The sequence below is a fragment of the Mus musculus genome, chromosome 3 (genome assembly GCF_000001635.26).
Source record: "Mus musculus strain C57BL/6J chromosome 3, GRCm38.p6 C57BL/6J".
NCBI classification, from domain to species: Eukaryota; Metazoa; Chordata; class Mammalia; order Rodentia; family Muridae; genus Mus; species Mus musculus.
In genome coordinates, this window is record NC_000069.6 from 94,605,107 (window position 1) to 94,624,998 (window position 19,892).

Sequence of the window (19,892 nt, forward strand, 5' to 3'; positions counted from 1 at the left end):
GAGAAATTGTCTTGGTAAGACTTTTAAAAATCTTCCCTAAAGCATTTTTTCATTCAATCTCCCCACCTTTACCTTTCTGTGGCGTTTAATATTTGCTGTATCTATCAACTGACTCTATTTTGCTGTGTTATTCCTTTCGCCTCTTCTCTCCACCATAAGAATCATTGTAAATGTGACGCAGGTTCTAGTTTTGCCATATCCTTCCAGTCTTGGGGGATTATTCTATATTTAATAGCCCAAGAAGTCAGGATTTGTTTTACAAATGGCAAATGCATCCCAAATTTAGTGACACTTTGCTTAAATTTTCTCAGTTCTAACACATCCTCGAGTTGCCATTCGAGTTCCTGATGACCCTGATCATCGTCTGGAGGTCTTTGTTGTACGCTAAGCAGATAAACTAAAGTTTGCTTTCTAATAAGCTTTGGTTGGCTTTCTCTGATTTTATCTTCTGACTCTACCTGAGTATTTTCCTTAATTGAAAATTTAAATTCCTCCTGTAAGGTCTGTGCCCATGCTTCCTATCTGCCTTTGTCACTCCTCCTGTTCCTTGAGTTCCTGTACTCTCTGTTCAAGGTTCTGCTTCCACATTTTAAAACTTTATTTATGCTATAATTCTGATATTGTAGCACCTACTTTATTTTGATTTACTAGCACCATTGCTCAGTCTCATCTATGAACTTCTTCAATTTTTTTTTCTAGCATCTCTTCTCTTTAGAGCATGAGACTTTTAATTTCAGGGTCATGGGTTCAAGCCCCATGCTGAGCACCAATTTGTTGCTGTAAATCTCCAAACCCATAAGCCTGTGCAAACAAACAAACAGCAACAACAACAACCACAACAACAACAAAAACCCATACAACTCAGTTACAGTATTTATAAGCTACATGCCTAGATTGGGCAGATTTTTAAAAAAAAATATTTATTCATTTAATGTAAGTACACTGTAGTTGTCTTCAGATACTCCAGAAGAGGGCATCAGATTTCATTACGGATGGTTGTGAGCCACCATGTGGTTGCTGGGATTTGAACTCGGGACCTTTGGAAGAGCAGTCGGCGCTCTTAACCACTGAGCCATCTCACCAGCCTGATTGGGCAGATTTACCACTACACCACTCTATTCCCCAGCTATGAGATCCCTTGGTACTTGCGGCTTCTCAGGGCCATGTGGTTCTGCTCCATCTTCTGTCCATCTCCTCTTCCCCCATCTTTTCCCTCCTTCTTTCCCTCTCTTCCCTCACCCTCTAAAACCTCCAGCCCTATCTTTCCCCTCCACTGCCAAATCACAGGCTCTAGCCTTTACCTGACAGTTAATATGAGGAGAAGGTTCCCAGGAGATCACCTGAGTACGGGATCCACTCCTGGTCAAGGAAGCCCCTCTTGAGGAAGCAGAACTAACATCAGAATACAAACAGCACCAGGGCAACCCACCACAATACTGTCTACCTTTGACACAAGACTTGCTTTCTTGTGTCGCAACTTCTTCATCTGTCAAATGGGAAATGATGATACCTGGCTTACTACGGACATTCCTTAAATGTTCTTACTAAGTAGACACTATCATCTTGTGAAGCTTAGAGAGTTTAAATAACTTTTCCAACTAACGTGGATTGTAAGAAGGATACAATAAGCAAGGGCAAAGCCCACAACTCTATGCTACACAATCTCACTACTGCCAAATGACCAAACAAAGGATGAGGGAGTATCAGGTGAGTTTCTTTATTGCTGGTGCAGCTTTCTGAATCTACCATAAGGAGGACACACAATCTACCTGCTCCCCATTCCCTGGGATCAACGAAGATAGTAGGTGAAGTGACAATTTGGTTTCTTTAAAAACCACAGAAATATTCTAAGAATATCCTTTCCTTTTTTAAATTTTTATCTATTTATTTATTATAAGTATACTGTAGCTGTCTTCAGACACTCCAGAAGAGGGCGACAGATCTCACTGAGGATGGTTGTGAGCCACCATGTGGTTGCTGGGATTTGAACTCAGGACCTTCGGAAGAGCAGTCAGTGATCTTACCCCATGAGCCATCTCATCTCTCCAGCCCTGTCCTTTCCTTTAAATCCCAGGTGTAGGGATATGGGGCTGCTTCAGATTGTCTGCAGCAACTGACTATGATTTGCCTCGTGCTCTAGCAGAGGCATAGTTTTGCCAGCTATAGATAGTTTCTTCGATTGTGTGACGTTTGGAACTCTGGGAACTTTTCAGAGAATATATTAAATCCTAGAGTCCCACTAGGTGGGGGTTGGGGTGTGTGTGGTTATAGGTCGTTGGTTACGTAGGGGGGTTGTTTGTGGTTTGTTAGTAGCCGTGGACAAAGAAATAAAAGGAAAGAAACAAGATTCAGGCATTTTCCTAACTCCTCTCTATCCTTGCTCTCCTAATGTTAGGGAGTAAAACTACTTTGGGGGAAAAAGAACCCACAAAGTAGCAAAGACCTTTGCAGTACACAAAATTCTTTTTAATTTAAAAATTTTTTATGTGTATGGGTATTTTGCCTACATGTGTATCATTTGCATGCCTTGACTCTTAGAGGCCAGATCACCTGGAACTGGAGCTGAATACAGTTGTAAACCATTATATGGGTGCTGGGAATCAAATCTAAGTCCTTTTGAAGAGCAGTTGGTGCTCTTAAACCACTCAGTCCTGTCTTCAACCAGACCCAAAAAAAATTTTTTTAAAGTTATTTTTAAGTTCATTGGCGTTTTGCCTGCATGTCTGTCTGTGTGAGGGTATCAGGTTCTCTAGTGCAATGCCATGTGTGTGCTGGGAATTGAATCCAGGTCCTCTGGAAGAGCAGCCAGTGCTCTTAACTTCTGAACCATCTCTCCAGTTACCAGGAAAATTGTTTGTTTGTTTGTTTGTTTGTTTTTTCGAGGTATGGTTTCTCTGTGCAGCCTTGATTGTCCTGGAACTCACTTCATAGACCAGGCTGGTCTTGAACTCAAGAAATCCACCTGCCTCTCCCTCCCAAAGGCTGGGATTAATGATGCATCCCCTCCCGGCTAGGAAAATAATAACTCTTCTTCTTCTCCTCCTCAAGATTTGTTTTTGTTGTTGTTGTTTATCTAAGTTACTGTTACTGACTTCAGACACACCAGAAGAGGGCGTCAGATCCCATTACAGATGGTTGTCAGCCACCATGTGGTTGCTGGGAATTGAACTCAGAACTCTGGAAGAGCAGTCAGTGCTCTTAACCGCTGAGCCATCTCTCCAGCCCCACCCCCGCTTTGTTTTTTTTTTTAAAGATTTATTTATTTTATAAATAATAGTACACTGTAGCTGTCTTCAGACACACTAGAAAAGGGCATCAGATCCAGTTACAGATGTTTGTGAGCCACCATGTGGTTGTTAGGAATTGAACTCAAGGGAAAGGACAGTTTCTAAATATTTTATTTATTTATTTAATGTATATGAGTACACTGTAGCTGTACAGATGGTTGTGAGCCTTCATGTGGTTGTTAGGAATTAAATTTAGGATCCTGAACCCCACTCTCTCAGTCGCTGCTTGCTCTGAGCCCAAAGATTTATTATTATAGATAAGTACACCGATGCTGTCTTCAGACACACCAGAAGAGGGCATCAGATTTCATTATGTAGTTGCTGGGATTTGAACTCAGGTCCTTCGGAAGAGCAGTCAGTGTTCTTACCCACTGAGCCAACCCACCAGTCCAAAGGGGCCATTTCTTTTTATTCTTTTTTCTTTTTCCTTTTTTTTTTTTTTTTTTTTTTTTTTTTGGTTCTTCCAGACAGGGTTTCTCTGTGTAGTCCTGGCTGTCCTGGAACTCACTCTGTAGACCAGGCTGGCCTCAAACTCAGAAATCCGCCTGCCTCTGCCTCCCAAGTGCTGGGATTAAAGGCCACCACGAGGGCCAAAGGGGCCCTTTCTAAAGAGACTGAAGTAAACACTCCAGGAGGTTGCCATGCTGATGAAGTGGGTGTGTCTTTGTTCCTGTTACCCTTCTTCGGTTCCCCTGTTTTCCAGGTGATTTGCTTTTCTCTTTCAGCCAAACTGTAGTCCCCATGCCCTCTGCATAGTCCCAGTGACATTTGCTGGTATTGTCTCTTTCAGCTGAAATGCCCCTCCCCGATTGACCAATCAATTCATTAAATTCTTTTTTTTTTTTTTTTTTTTTAAATTTTTTTTAGATTTATTTATTGGTTATATGTAAGTACACTGTAGCTGTCTTCAGACACTCCAGAAGATCTCATTATGGATGGTTGTGAGCCACCATGTGGTTGCTGGGATTTGAACTCCGAACCTTCGGAAGAGCAGTCGGGTGCTCTTACCCATTGAGCCATCTCACCAGCCCCAATTCATTAAATTCTTATTTGTAGTTGGGCATGGGGGTGCATGCTTTAATCCCAAGACTGGGGAGGCAGAGGCAGGCAAATCTCTGTGAGTTGGAAGTCAGCTTGGTCTACAAAGTGAGTTCTAGGACAGCAAGAGCTATGTAGCAGGACTGTCTCAAAACAAACAAACAAACAAACAAAAAACCGAGCAAATGAACAAACAAAACTTACTTTTAGTTGATAAAGAGTATTATGTAAGACACAGTGGTGGCCCATGCCTTTAATCCCAGCATTTTGGAGACAGAAGCAGTTGGATCTCTGAGTTCAAGGCCAGCCAGGTCTATGTAGTGACCACTTCCCCAAAAAGCCTTCAGCTGGTCTTCCTGTCCTCCAAATGTGCTTAATGATTTCCGCTGCACATGTTCTTCCGGTCTTTTCTCCTGGCCTCATATCCCCCAGGCTCAGTTCTAGCATCACATCCTTCCTACTGTCTCTGCATTATTATCCACCTCTTCACGGGCTGGCCCAGCAACCCAGCAGAATCCTGGAGGAATACAGCCCTGTCCTATAGCAGAGCTTGGCTTAACACTGTGCACACAACAGAGTGTTTTGTTTCTTTTAATATTTGTTTATTTATTTAATATATGAGTACACTATAGCTGTCTTCAGACACACCACAAGAGGGCATTGGATCCCATTACATATGGTTGTGAGCCACCATGTGGTTGCTGGGAATTGAACTCAGGACCTCTGGTAGAGCAGGCAGTGCTCTTAACCACTGAGCCATCTCTCCAGCCCTAAAAGTTCATTTTTTCATTGACTTTGTTTTGCAAAACTTCCCACCTAGTAATATACATTTTACACAAAATGTCAGTTAAAACAGGACAGACAGAAGGGTGAGGCTGGGCCTAGGACCCCAGTAACAGAGAGGAAAAGACTGACTATGCGATAGTTCACTCAACTCAGACTAAACATTTTCTTCCCTTCAGCATGCTGAGGTCCCTGTGGTTTAAGACTTGGTGACCAATACCCTGTAGGGAAATTAATTATCCGGCCATCCGCCCTCAATCCCTTCTCCCACAGGGCTCCAGGGATAGAGATTTTAGCGTAAAGTCCTGAATTGGTCTCAGTGAGCCAGAAAGTACTTACCTTTAAGAACCATCTCTCTCACTCTCAGCCTGGATAAGCATTTTCCTTGGGAAAGGGGGGATATGTAGGTCTCCAACTTATGAGTTTCAAGGCCACAGTCTTATAATTGGGACAGACTAGAGGAAACAATTGCTCTTTGCAAAGCCAGAGCTCTAAATCAAAGCATGGAAAAGAGGCCAAGGGCCCTAGGCTAACATCTGTTGTTGAGTCATAGCCTGAACAGACTCAGGCCCTAGCTCAGCAGCTTGGCTCTGAGGAATCAGAGAACTCAGGGGATTCCACGGGCCCCACAAAAACAGCCACCCAGAACCAGGAGCTGGCTAAAGAGGGAACATTGCTTCTCTATCCCAGGGGGCATTATCCTCCTCCATTCAAGTATGGTGTCAAGCAGAACAGCTTCCCAAAGTGGAAATGTTTCATCGAACAGTTCATGGTCAACAGTGATTTAAAACGGGGACAAAGCCAGGCATGGTGGTACACACCTGTAATCCCAGCTCTTGGCAAGCAAGGCAGGGGATAGGGGCTTTTGAGGCTCCCAAGAAAGACACAGGGAGAGCTCCAGAGACACAAAGAAAGTGAACATTAGACACCTGTCTGGCCTGGAACTCACTATATAGACCATGTATACCTCAAACCCACAGAAATCAACCTGCCTTTGCCCCCTAATTACTGGGGTTAAAGGTGTGCACCACTATGCTCTGTGTTCCTTTTTTATTTATTCTAAGTCAGGGTCTTACTAAGTTGAGCAGGTTGCCCTTACATTTTCAGTCCTCCTTCCCCATCACCAAAGCAGCTGAGGCTAACAATCTGCTTCTCTTGGCTGAGACAGCATGTGCTACCAGGCTCTTTTCTGCTTAGTGCAAGGAAAAATGAAGACATGGAATATGGGCAGTTGTTGGGCAGGCAGGGAACAAGCGCTCCTGTGAGCTTTTTTTCCATCACCAGGCTTGCAGCCCAGGTTTATAGGAGGCTGACAATGATGGCTGCATGTCTGGGCAGCTCTTAACGCCCTCATGGCAGAGGTCCCAGAGAGGCAGAAATCAAGCCTCCTCGGTAGCACACAGGAGTTGGCTTAAAACACTACAAAACACAGGCAATAAAAGACAGCAGAAGCCAGGAGCTTGCCACCTCCTCAGCCCCATCCAACATCTCTAATTGGAAGGACTGTCGATGCTGTTGTTTCCCAGCTACTCTCCTGCATCCGCCCTGGCCTCGTTCATTCCTTGCAGCAGCCGCTCACCGCTCACCGTGGCTTGTAAAGCAGACCCCAGAGTTCTCTCTCCTTTTTTTTTCTTTCTGATCCCTTAGAGCCTTGTTTCTGGTCTCCAGAAAGTCTCCTGCCCACTTCCTATCTCTACCCCACATCTCTGCTCCTCCCATGTAGCTCAGCAGGCCCTGCAGGAGAGCCTCCCTTTCCTGCAGGGCAACACTCACTCCTGCATCCTCTAGCTAGGCCAGTCTTCTCGGCATCCTTGCCAACCCCACCCTGCTTCCACCCTGTTAATATTCTGACACAAGCAGTCTGGATATACCTGCGCCAAGCAAGACTGCCGGTGCAAGAGAAACCCAGGAGTCAGGAGCCGCAGCCACATCTGGGGCGGGATGTTTCCAGAGTGTTTTGATGCCTGTATTGTGAATACAGCTGAAGCAGGGGGAAAAGTTACAGTCTCAATAGAAAGAGAAAGGGAAACCAGAGGGATCAGGCAACAGGACCGTGTTGTCCATTTCCTTGGCCCAGAAGAGTTTGTGTAAATTCACCTATGTCTTGTTTGGCTCTGTAGCCCACTAGCTTCCTGGCAGAAAGGGATGAAAAGAAAAGCCACTGTACTAACAGAGACTTCCAGAAACCACCAAACCCTTGAAGAGTTGCAGTCAGCATTTCCCAGAGCTTTTCACTTCTGCAAAGGATGTGAGCTGCTCACGTGCCTCTCCTGTGACTGCTGTCCCTCCATGCAGTCTTAGGACCTATAACCAAATCAGGACACACTGTGGCCAAACACAGGGTTCCTAGACAGGGTCAAAGCTTGGGTTAGACCACAGGGCCTGATGGCTGGTAACTTTTCTGAATACCACAATCACCTACCCATCAAAATCAGAGAGTTGTAATTCACTGCTCACATGCTGACCACAGGATGCTACCTCTGAGAGACAGTGTATCATGTGCTCTCATTCTCCCCAAGAAGTAAAAGACCCACGGGGCAAAGAGATGTTAGCATAATTTATTAAAGTTGCCATACAAAGACTATGTCACAGACAGGAAAAGAATTTGAAGGGGCACGGAGATTATGTACAACCCACTCGTTCTGCCTGAAGTCTCAGGACACTGTACAGACAAAGCCAGGATCTGGGTCTAGTCCTGACACAGAAACACACAAGACTTAAGGCTTCTGGTTGTGAGCCAAGTAGAACACTCATGAGGCTACTAGACCACACTATAGCGAACACGATGAGCTGCAGGGTCATTCAGGGCTGGGATAGAGGTTGTTATGGGTGGAAGTGTTCAGAGAGATTAGAAGAACCTCTGTTTCCTCCCAAACAGTCCCCACTGCCCTATTCCCCAGACAGCACACACTCTGGGACAGACATGAGCCTCCTGAGATACAGGTAGACTCTAGGGAAAGAAAGGAAAAGCAGCAGCTAGAGGGATGGCATGGGGAGTTAGTATGACACTGTGAAACCAACGAGGCCAACCAGGATACTTTCCCCATGTCCAGGTAAACCTAAATACCTCGGCAGAAAGCTGCAGAACACTGGTACTAAATCAATTATGAGATATAAGCAAAACCAGCAATAACTTAGCAAAATAAATACAGTAGCAGTTTTGCTGAGACTGACAGAGAAGACAGTTCTCAGTTCTGGGTTAGGGAGGCTAAGGTGTGCCTCTCAGGACACCGCAGGGGAAAACCCACAGACGGGGAGCTTCCATGAACTATTCATAGCCCCAGAGAATCTTCCTACCCAAAACTGCAGCCTGAATGGACATTCCTGTGTCCCCAAAAGGCAAGGCTATCTAGTAGGCCAGGTTCCCTGGCTAAGACCAGGCCTGGCCAACTATATCCCCCATTGGCTGTCTGGAAAAGGCCCTGGTCAGCATGGCACAAGGGTGGAGTCAAGCGGAAAACAAACAGTTTGTTGCTAAGAACTGAGCTGTGTTTGCAGAAGGAACGTCACTCCCCCAGGACACGCTCCAGTCACTCTGCGCATCTGGGCTTCTAGCTTTTTGGGCTGAGACAAATTTTGTCACTTCTCTGGACTTACCAAGGGCCTGGCTTTTGGGCAGCTAGATTCCAGTGCACACAGCAGGGAAGCTCTGTTATGTGGAGAAAACACTAACTGAGAATAAGGGTATTGCTTCGTTCCTGCTAGCAGGAGACTGTCTTCCCAAGGTCTGCAGTGTCCTGAGGAGACAGGCGCTCCGGACCCATCTGCCAGCAAGCAGAGCCTGGGGCAAGAGCCCAGGACCTGCGGCTACCAGGGTAGTCAGGAAGTCAGTCAGTATCAACCGCCTACAAGGGAGGAGGGCTTCTCTGCAGGACTGAGGCAACTGCAACGGCAACGTCCATCTCCTGGCAGCTCAGGTTTCCACCACCCGGATGAGAGGCATAGGCTTGGGGCTGGGGGGCTTCGATATCCTGACACTGGAGAGAAAGGAATAAATGCTGAGAGCAGCTGCTGTGCCCGGCTTCACTGAGCCTCCCCTCTGTGGTACCTCTGGAATACTACACTGCAGCGCTGACTTATCTCCTGAGGTGTCAAGGGTGATAAAGATAGTAGTTACACAACTGAGAGGTGAACATAGCTGAGATTCTTGGGTTTTCCCTACAAGATTTAAGGCCTTCTTGTGAATCTCTTAAAAACAAAAGACCCTTCTCTAGAAATATGTATTATGTGTGTGCGTGCGTGTGTGTATATATGTACACATACACACATACATAAATTTGTGATAGGGAAATATATAAATAAATGTTATATACAATCTTCAGGAGTTCATATACTTCCAGAAGCCTTGCATGGTCCTCCCAGGCTAGAAAGTAGACTGTTGAACTCAGATCGGGAATCGGGGCAGAAAGCTGGGTTTAAGTCTTCCTTCCCTCGGCAAGGAAGGCTTTACAAAGCTCCTTGGCTCTCCTGTTCTCCTGCCCCCCCCCCCCCCCACACACACACACTTACCTGCCCAGGTTCTCTGTCTTGGCACGGGCCTGTGTGCTGAAGTTTCCGTGGCTGACCTGCTTCTCTATTAGATGCTCCATGCGGTCGTGCATCTCTAAGTTCTGAAACGTGAATGGGGGTTACAGTGGGTCTCTCTGGCTTGCTACATTTAACTGGCATGGATGCTCCTGTCAGCCCTGTGACTACTAGCATGCCACAGATCACACTCTGCCTCAAGCAACACCAGTCTCGTCTGGCTCCCTGTCTACGTGTATTTCCTGTATGCAGCTTCTTGTCCTCAGTCAAAATAGTTATGTGCCTTTGTCAACAGCCTAGGTTTTAAAATATCTGTAGTTTTGTTTGTTTTTACTTTTACTTTTTACTTATATGTATGTCTGTGCAAGTGTATGCACATGCATACAGGTGTCTTTGGAGTCCAGAAGTGTCAGGTGCCCAGGAACTGGTCATATAGGTGGTTATGGGCAGCCAGATGTGGGTGCTGGGAACCAAACTCAAGTCCTCTGGAAGAGCAGCAAGCCCTTAACCTCTGAGCTACCTCTCCAGCCCATATACTTTTGGTTTGGCTTAGTTTTTCCCGATAGTTTTATTTTTAACTCTAGACCATATTTTCTCTAAATACCCTGTGTCTCATCTGTCTCCCTTATTACAGAGATCTTCACACAATGACTTGCAACATGATCTGAAGGTAGGCAACAGCTGCAGCAAAGCAGAAATGAGACTAGGAAGTCATCTTGGTAGCCAACTGAACCCATTACCAGAGCTATGAGGAGATGCCAACCACTGAATGTGCCCTCTCCCTTCAAACCTGGCTCCACTGTAAGCTCATATGGTTAAAATGTGCCATGGTAGTGGCTTGCACCACGATGCTCTGCCCTTTATGGCAAGGATAGGTCTTACCATTGTCATCTTCTCCCTGGAAGCTCTCAACGACCACAGAGTAATGCTCCCAGATACTTCCTTCCAACTAGCTGCTGGACAGGACCAATTCCCCACCTGTGCCTATGCTTCAGAGCCCAGTTCTGTGTTGGGGCTTTCAATACACAAACCTCAGCCTCCAGATAGGCAATTTTCTCCTTGAGCTCTTGAATGGTGGCATCCTTTGACTGGATCACAGCTTTTGAATTCTGGAGCTGCAAAGATGTAAGAGATGTGGCATTCATTTTGCAGACACTAGCCACACACTTGCCAACACTACCGCAGTTATAAGACAGCCAGCAGAGCTAAAAGGGCAGTTCCACCCCTCTCACAGTTTCACTGGTGTTTCTACAAATCCTTTCTTTTCATCACTAAAGAATCCAGACGCAGGAGGAGGAGAGGGAATGCCAGGCTCAAAGCCAAAGTACATAATAACGGATACAAAACCTTTGGTTCTGAATAGTGTAAATTATTTATTCATTTGTCTAGGGAACATTTACTGAGTGCTTACCACATCACAAATACTGTTCTAGACAATGAGAAATGGCAGTAAATATGGCACACGTAAAGGGGGCGGACACGAAGGGAGGAAATGACCTCCTCCTTGTTTGGGGAGGGAAACCTTAGGGTCTCAAATCAGTTTTGCAACTGGGCCTATCCCAAACATGCTACTCTGATGCTCAGGCAGAACAGTTAGTCAGGAGATCTGCAGGAAGCACGAACCCTCCTTCATCCTCACAGATAACTGAAGTTATTATGACTCCCTCACTCATTTACCAAAAAGGTTTAGAGTGTAAGTGAGACCACTGGGAAAGCAGAAACTCAATGCAAAATCCATGTTAGGGAATAACTGTGGAAGAGCAAGACCTAAACTCGAGGGCCAGCAGCCTTGATGCTCATGGGGCCACCTGTTTTAAATTCAGCTGCCCAGGAGAATAAATGATGGAAGTGCAGGCTTGGGGTGAACACAGGTGCCCCTTTACCTGCTCTATCATCTGCCGAACTTTCCGCTGCTGGCTCTTCAGCATGTCATCCAAGTGGTGGATCTTCTCCCGAAACCCAGCCACTTCCTTTTCTAGAGCAGCAGACCTGGAGATAAGAGACCAGGAAGCTGAGGTGAGGCCACACTTGTCACCAAAAGTGAGTCCCTGTGCTCCAGTGGCCTGCCGAAAGAACAAGTTACCAGGCACTTTAAAGCATCACTGACAAGAGGCAGGGTAAGTCATCTGCATGCCACTAGGGGGCAGCATAATTTGTTTGTTTTGCCGGCTTTTTCGTTTTAGGTGGTAGCCCCAATTCAAAGGCATTGTCTTGCCTCAGCCTCCTCAGTTGCTCCATGGCAGACAGGTACCATCATGCCTTGCCAAGGGCAGGGCGGTTTTTTATTTGTTTGTTTGTTTGGTTGGTTGGTTTTGAGACAGGGTTCTCTGTGTAGCTCTGGCTGTCCTGGAACTTGCTCTGTAGATCAGGATGGCTTCGAACTTAAGAGATTTACCTGCCTCTGCCTCTACCTCCTGAATGCTGGGATTAAAGGTGTACACCACCACTGCCTGGCTTTCTTTTCTTTCTTTCTTTTTCTTTTTCTTTTGTTTGTTTGTTTTTGTTTTTCGAGACAGGGTTTCTCTGTGTAGCCCTGGCTGTCCTGGAACTCACTCTGTAGACCAGGCTGTCCTGGAACTCAGAAATCCGCCTGCCTCTGCCTCCCAAGTGTTGGGATTAAAGGTGCGCGCCACCACTGCCTGGCCTGACTTTCTTTTTTTTTTTAAAGATTTATTTATTTATTACATGTAAGTACACTGTAGCTGTCTTCAGACACTCCAGAAGAGGGAGTCAGATCTCATTACGGATGGTTGTGAGCCACCATGTGGTTGCTGGGATTTGAACTCCGGACCTTCGGAAGAGCAGTCGGGTGCTCTTACCCACTGAGCCATCTCACCAGCCTTTTTTTTTTTTTTTTTTTTTTTTTTGACTTTCTTTTTTTAAAAGATTTTTTTTTAATATAACTTATTTATTTATTACATGTAAGTACACTGTAGCTGTCTTCAGACACACCAGAGGAGGGTGCCAGATCTCATTACGGATGGTTGTGAGCCACCATGTGGTTGCTGGGATTTGAACTCAGGACCTTCAGAAGAGCAGTCAGTGCTCTTAACCGCTGAGCCATCTTTCCAGCCCCTCTTTCTTTTTTAATATTAACATTATTATTAAAGTTTTTCAGGAGAGGGCTAGACAGATGACTCAGAGGTTAAGAGCACTGTGTGCTTTTCCAGAGGTCATTGAGTTCAATTCCCAGCAACCACATGGTGGATCACAACCATCAATAATATGATCTGATGTGTTAGAGACCATACCGTGAGAAAGTAAGCCTTTCGCAGTTTCCCACCCTAATAGCCAAATGGCCTTGTGTTAGGAGCCAGTCACCTCCTCCCTATCCCTTCCTGGCACCTAAGACCCTAAAAGTTTGAATTATAGTCCCCTCTTCCTTATCTCTTGGGAGAAGACTCCCAAGACTTCTAAGGACCTGAGTTATGTGCTGAGCCCAACTTGACACCCTGGGCTGTTAAGGAGGAATCTACATTCCTGAGATAAGACTCAGGGTGCCTCCCGCCCGTAGTCAGAATTCAGCCTTCATGTCCCCAGATACCTACTTCTTTGTTCTTTGTTAATTCCCCCTCAGCCCCTCCCTATTTCCCCTCACTGTGTGCTTATAACCTGGCTTTTTCAGCCTAATAAACTTAGACCTTGACAGGAATCCTCCTTGGTCTCTCTCTTTTTTCCCCTGCCCGTTTCTCTTGCAGGTTTGTGGTTCCCTTCGTACCCACGAATAACTGGGTCCTGCTGGTCAGGACACTGATGCCCTCTCCTTGTATGTAGGTATGCATACAGATAGAGCACTCATATCCATAAAATAAATAAAACTTTTTCTTTAAAGGAGGAAGTTGGCTGCCTTGTGAGTTATAAGTTTCTGATTACTTCAAAGATTTAAGTAGGAAGCAAACAAAGCCAAGATCCCCAATAAGAAATATCTGTTTTCTGTCTTTTTTTAAATTATTTTTATTCTATGTGCATTGATGTTTTGCCTATATGTGTGTTTGTTGGATCCCCTGGAACTAGAGTTACAGACAATTGTGAGCTGCCACATGATTGCTGGGAATTGAACTTAGGTCTTCTAGAAGTGTAGCCAATGCTCTTAACTTTTGAACCATCTCTTCAGCCCTTCTGTCCTTAATTCTTTTTTTTTTTTTTTTTTTTTTTTTGGTTTTTCGAGACAGGGTTTCTCTGTATATCCCTGGCTGACCTGGAACTCACTTTGTAGACCAGGCTGGCCTCGAACTCAGAAATCTGCCTGCCTCTGCCTCCTGAGTGCTGGGATTAAAGGCGTGCACCACCACACCTGGCTTTTTTTTTTTTTCCTGTCCTTAATTCTTAACAGAGAATTCCTCAACCCCTTATAGACTTCCAAGCTCAGGGGTGATGGAGACATGTTTTACTATATAGTATTTGGTCTTGGGTTTAGAATCTTCAGAAGGACTAAGGAGGCCTTAAAGTACACGGAGGAAGTGAGTGCTGGCTAGGGTGTGCAGACAGCTGCAGGACAGAAGCTAGTTAAAACCTTATATCCTTCAACCCCTCTCAACCTCTGGGGGAGAAACCAACTGTGCCTGCACATTGAAACATTCTCCAAATCCTGAACAAAAGGTTCAAAGACCTGTCAGGTCGAGAAGTGCATACACACATCAACAGCATACACCCACTGTTTGGAGACAGCAGCGCCGTCCCCTCTGGACTTCACCCTACACACCACTTCACCTACTGTTCACCTGATCCTTTAAGAACCTATAATATTGTTTCATCAGTTCCATGAGCCACTGCAACAAACTCTTGAACCTAAGGAAGCAACTGGGTAGAACCACACACCCACACACACTCACAAATGAGAAAGGGGTATGGTTATCCTTGAGCACACTAATTTTGATTGTCAGCTAAAGTGGGGGTAGAATTGAACCCTTGACATGAGGGGTCCACAGTAAGTCTGGACAATATCAGACTTGAATTAGACTGCGAGACCCACAGTCAGTGTCTGGAGAGAAACAGAAGGTTGCTTGATGTCATGATGCTGTGAGCAGAGAGTAATTTCCCTAGTCACCCTTGAGAATGTCCAGAGATTCCTGAAAAGCCACGGGCACTGCTTATTCTCAGTTCTGCCTAAAGATATCAACAAGTGCACGCTGTTAGCAAATGAGTGGTACCCAGGCAATAGTGTTGCACACCAATAATTCCAGCACTCGGGAGGCAGAGGCAGACAGATCTGTGAGTTTGAGGCCAGCCTGGTCTACAGAGCAAGTTCCAGGACAGCCAGAGCTACACAGAGAAACCCTGTCTCAAAACAAAACCAAACATGGGTAGTACTGAGGGTGAGGTGGTCACAATGCACCGATGCCCCAACATCCTTCCTGAACACTCTAAATCCCGCCCTCAGTTCTCCACACGAGGTGAGTGGTGGTCAAATGCTATTCCAGAGCATTCGTTTGGGATCATCTCATCTTTTGTTTCTCTTGCTCTTCTTCTTGGCTCTGCCCTCAGTCCCTCCCACACAGAGGAAGAGGTCTGAATGCAGCCATCCCTCAGCACCAAGCATCATTCGATTAGAGCCCCCGAGTGCTGCCGTCCCTCACTAGCATTTGCACATGTCCTTCGAGTGTGCATTCTCCCTTACGCTTCAGTGTTTAGGATACTCTGGGGGACCAATGGCAACAAAATAAGACTTCAGATATTCAGTAAAGAGATAATTTACAATTTCCTGGTTTTCGGTTTGTTTGTTTTTTTCCTTTGGGGCAGGGTCTCACTCTGTAGCCCTGAATGGCCTAGATCTTGCCTGTAGACCAGGTTGGCCTAAAATTCATAGAGATCATTCACCTGCATCTATCTCCTGGGTGCTGGGATTAAAGGCGTGAGCCACCACTTCCAGCTCCAACTGTTCATTTAAAGTTACTCAGATATGACGTCAAACTAGAAAGGAGGCTAGAATAAAAAGATGCTGCACTTTCCATGCCGGGAAGGTCAAACCTGGGTTGTCCTAAAGAAGAGGAAACATTCTCTGGAGACAGAGGAGCAGTGGCAGACTGGTTTGTTGATCCTGGCCCTTCAGGGGATGTCTACTGACTGTGAAAAAGATCGCTGGTACAATGATGATCAGACCCACAATGGCTTACTGAGATTAAACTGTTGTTCTTTACTTTTGAGCCAAACTGTGTTAAGTTGCACAGGCTGGACTGGGTCTTATGGTCCTTCCTCTGTCCCCTGAGACCCTGGAATAATAGGTACAGACTACCACTACTGCATCCAGAAAGATGGTAATCAGTTTCACTCTGTAGTACAAGCTGGCCCTGAACTCATAGCAATCCTCCTGCCTCAGCCTTCTAAGGGCTGGGATTATAGGCATGTGCCACCATGCCCTGTAAACGTCTTGTTTGGTCCTGAACTTTCAGGAGGCAGTCTCTGCTCTGAGGAACCCACTGATCTGGAGCCTCTGATCCCCTCTCCTCAGAGGAGATTTGCCAAACCCTCTAACTTAGTAGGTCAATATGCTCAGCAGGTAGTTCTTGGTTTCTATCTGAACTGCTTGGAGCAAGAGAAAGTCCTCATAGAGCTCTAGACTCTGTCTCCAAAAGACTGGAGAGATTAAATGACTTCAAGAACTTCTAGTGTTGCTGCTTTAGGAGTAAGAAACGGAGTGACACGTCCAGCAAAACCTCCTTCACTGAGAGCCGTGACAGCCCATGCTCCCTTGACTCTACCTGACCTAATAAATCCTTTTCTTTAGGTCTTTGCCCATGATGTGTTCATTAAAAGATAAAGAGATAGGGAGTGTCTTCTATGGGAGTGTGGTGAGGTGTCGGGGAAGGGGATGTCTCAGCAGGCCCATGCCAAGGCATCCCTTCCCCCTGAGGGACCAGCCACATAGAACAGAGTTTATTCAGGGCATAGGGAGGGGAGTTAAGAGGCTAGTAGAGGCAGAGAAAGGCAGAAGAGAAGTAGTGGCAGGCCATGGCCATGTGGAGAGAGGGGGAAGGAAAGAGCCCAAGAGGGCAGGAGGGAAGCAAGAACAAGCAAAAGGCAAGAGAGGGAGGAGGGGGCAAGCAGCCCCCTTTATAGTGGGCCAGGCCTACCTGGTTGTTGCCAGGTAACTGTGGGGTGAAGTTTAGACAGAATGCTAACAGCCCCCTTGTTAAATGAACTCCCTGAAGAAGGCAGCCCTCTGAAGAGTCTCTGGCTGGGTGGGGCTCCACCCTCCACAAGCACACTGAGTTAGAAGTGGAAGATCTGACATCATCAGCAGCTTCCTTCCAGGGAGCTCACAGCCCGCCCTCTCTTCCCTACACTCAGCTCTACAGTGAACAAGGGCCCTTACTTTTCTCTTTCTGTTTGACAGTCAGCGTTCTTGATCCGAAGCTCTTCTAGGGCCATCTCTCCTTCCCTGACTTTCACCAGTAAGGCCTGATGCTCCTGGGTGGGACAAAAGAAAAGGTCTGTAGCAAGAACAGACATCAACACCTTGGGGTGAAATGGGTACCTGAACAGGGGTTTGGCTGCTACTGGGCCTGGGACGGTTGCCAAAGAACAGCAGGCCAGGCTGGTTTGATGGGCGGCCTCCCCTGTCAGGGAATAGCCCTTCCCACTCTCAGCATACAGAAATTTCCCAGCCTCACCCAGCTGCCCGAGGGAGAACTTGGCCCTGCATTGTGCAAGCCCACCTGCCACCTCTGGCCAATCCTGGATGAAACACGTGGAATGACTGGCGACTCGGAAGTCTTCAGAAACCCAAAGGGGCATCTATGTAAGAACACGTCTAAGGCGGGAATAGTCTCACCTGCAGCAGAAGGAGGCTAAGGCTGGATGACAGACCCTCCATTCCTAAAACGCTGCACGGTATCAGAATGGATGTGCGAGGCTGCTAGAAAGGGATGCTTTTGGGGATATTAGGGAAAGACGCCTTGGGTCCCTTCCTGCCCCAGGGCTAGACTCTGAAGGTAGAACATCACCATTACCGCCTCCATCCCCAGCAAGCGCCTCTGTAGCTCCTCGATTTCTGCCGCTTTCTGCTCCACTCTGTCCTCCTCTCTCTGAAGGGCCACATTACTCTGTTCTGCTTCTCGCTGATAACGGCTGAGTGTGACCTACAACATAGAAGGGTGTGTTCAATGGTGAAAGGGAAAAGGCAAACATCAATAAACCTTCAAGGGGAACCTGGAGGGGCCCATCAGGACTGCTATGGAGACTAACTGGCCCCTCACAGACTAAGTTCATCTCCAAAGTCAACTGGCACACGGGTCATCAAGACCCCCTGGTTGATATCTTAGAACACCTCCACGACCCTTCCAGGGCTGACAAGCTTAACCCAATGCTGTGGCTTCCTTGCTGGTCAGAAGCAAATAACCTAAGAGACACACTCCTATCTTTCCACTTCCCTTGGTATGGCCACCTCCATGCCAAGGCCAACCCAGTGCCTGCACAAGGTGCTGCAGCAGGCAGTGTCTGTCCTTAAGCAGCCTAGAAACCACACTGGAACGAACAGAAGGGTTCCCAGTTGTTAGAATGAGAGTAAAGAAAGACCTTGCCTTGTTTCCTCTGCTCTCATCTCACCAATGCCTGCTTATCCTTCAGGTCCACAGATATCCCACCTAAGCACCCTCCTAGCCCTGGGAAAGTTCTTCTCAGATTCAGTGCACTCGTGAGCTCAGTGCAAGTTCATGGCAGACAGGTCTTGGTTTCTTCCACACCTTCAAAGAGCCACAAAGTTCCTTGCATACAGGTCTTGGTGGAACTGGTGCTCGTTCAGTCCATTTCTCCCCATCACAAATAAAGCTAGGCAATGGCAGGCCCATGCTCCCTCCAGGGTATGTCGCCGTCCACTTCTCTGCTTCCCACCCACCCCAGACACCTCATCACTTGGTAAGAGAGAATCCAGATAAGCTCTGGAAGGCCTGGATGACAGAAAGCAGCCAGGTTGTCTGGTTATTCCCAGTCTCAGAATCAGGGTAGAAAAAGCTTGATGCGGAAAATATTATGATGGGACCTGTCCACATAACACAGCTGCCCTAGCCAAGCAAATTCACTGCAAATCCCTCCTGACAGCAGGCAGCCAGCAGGACAGGAACCCAAGCTTAATGACAGGCAATATTTATTATAATTATCAATCTTGCCCTTCATACCCCCAGGTTCAAAAAAAACCAGACTGGACAATCTTACTCATCAGGAGAGGTTAGGAAACACCCTCAATAATACCTATTAGCCTAAAATGGGCCAGCTTCCTGGGCAGGAGCTTAGAACAGGGGCTCTCATCTCAGTACATAAATACCACATGCAGGCTGATGTGTGCATAGCAGAGCTAACAAAGCCTTGGTCTAAATCTCCAATTAGGATCACAGAGATGCAAAAAACAAACATAAAAAAACCAACAGACACAAACAAACAAAAAAAGCCAGACTCCGCTGGGCATGGTGGTGCATGCCTTTAATCCCAGCACTCGGGAGGCGGAGGCAGGCAGATTTCTGAGTTTGAGGCCACCCTGGTCTACAGAGTGAGTTCCAGGACAGCCAGGGATATACAGAGAAACCCTGTCTTGAAAAACAAAAACAAACAAAAAAGCCAGACTCCTCTGTCCCAGTAGCTCATCCTGCCCTGCTCACAGAGGAAGGAACCTGACCAAAGGGCACCTGCTGCAGGTGGGTAAAGAAAGTCCCACTGTCCCAAACCATAGTGGCTGTGATCCCCAGCCTGTGCATGTTTTGTTCAGGCAGCTCTTCCTTAGGAGCAGCTGGCTCCACCACAGTCAGAAATGACAAATGTGTCTGGAATGCCACAGCTTCCCAAAGTTTCCAACACCCTACCCCTGCTTGGGGTGGCAGCTCCAGTCTCCTCTCCTTGTAGCTTTTACAGAGAACACAGGAAATAGGTGGTCATCGAATTGGTACCTAAATAACCAGACTACCTAAAATGTGTCATGGAAAAGGGACTGGGAACGCCTTTACCAAACGGCCGCTATGCTTGCAAACTGGTCTTAAAATTGTCCCAAGTCAATCTATGCATAACAGGAAAGTGTGCTTAGAAACGGAGCACCAGGCACTGGCATAGCCTCACAAGAGACAGCTAAATCAGGGCCTGTCGGCAAAATCTTGCTGGAGCTCGAGTCTCTAGCTGCATATGTAGCAGAAGATGGCCTAGTCAGCCATCACTGGGAAGAGAGGCCCCTTGGCCTTGCAAACTTTATATGCCTCGGTACAGGGGAACACCAGGGCCAAGAAGCGGGAGTGGGTGGGTTGGGGAGCAGGGCAGGGGGAGGGTATAGGGGACTTTCGG

General features: G+C 46.7%; 1 protein-coding gene across 3 annotated transcripts in view; it reads right to left on the bottom strand.

Annotated features, from left to right (window-relative positions):
* Positions 1-7,646: 7,646 nt before the first annotated feature.
* Tuft1 (tuftelin 1) overlaps positions 7,647-19,892 on the bottom strand; it is a 46,120-nt gene continuing 33,874 nt past the window's right edge. For 2 of the 3 annotated variants that reach the window (NM_001293728.1, NM_011656.3), the window contains 6 exons: positions 17,582-17,710; positions 16,945-17,039; positions 11,516-11,621; positions 10,664-10,747; positions 9,618-9,718; positions 7,647-9,085 (listed from right to left, as the gene is read on the bottom strand). In NM_001293728.1, coding sequence (NP_001280657.1) covers positions 9,022-9,085; positions 9,618-9,718; positions 10,664-10,747; positions 11,516-11,621; positions 16,945-17,039; positions 17,582-17,710 — 579 coding nt within the window. In that variant the 3' untranslated portion in view covers positions 7,647-9,021. The remainder of the gene's footprint in view (positions 9,086-9,617; positions 9,719-10,663; positions 10,748-11,515; positions 11,622-16,944; positions 17,040-17,581; positions 17,711-19,892) is intronic. The other variant, XM_006501307.2, reaches the window with a different exon arrangement.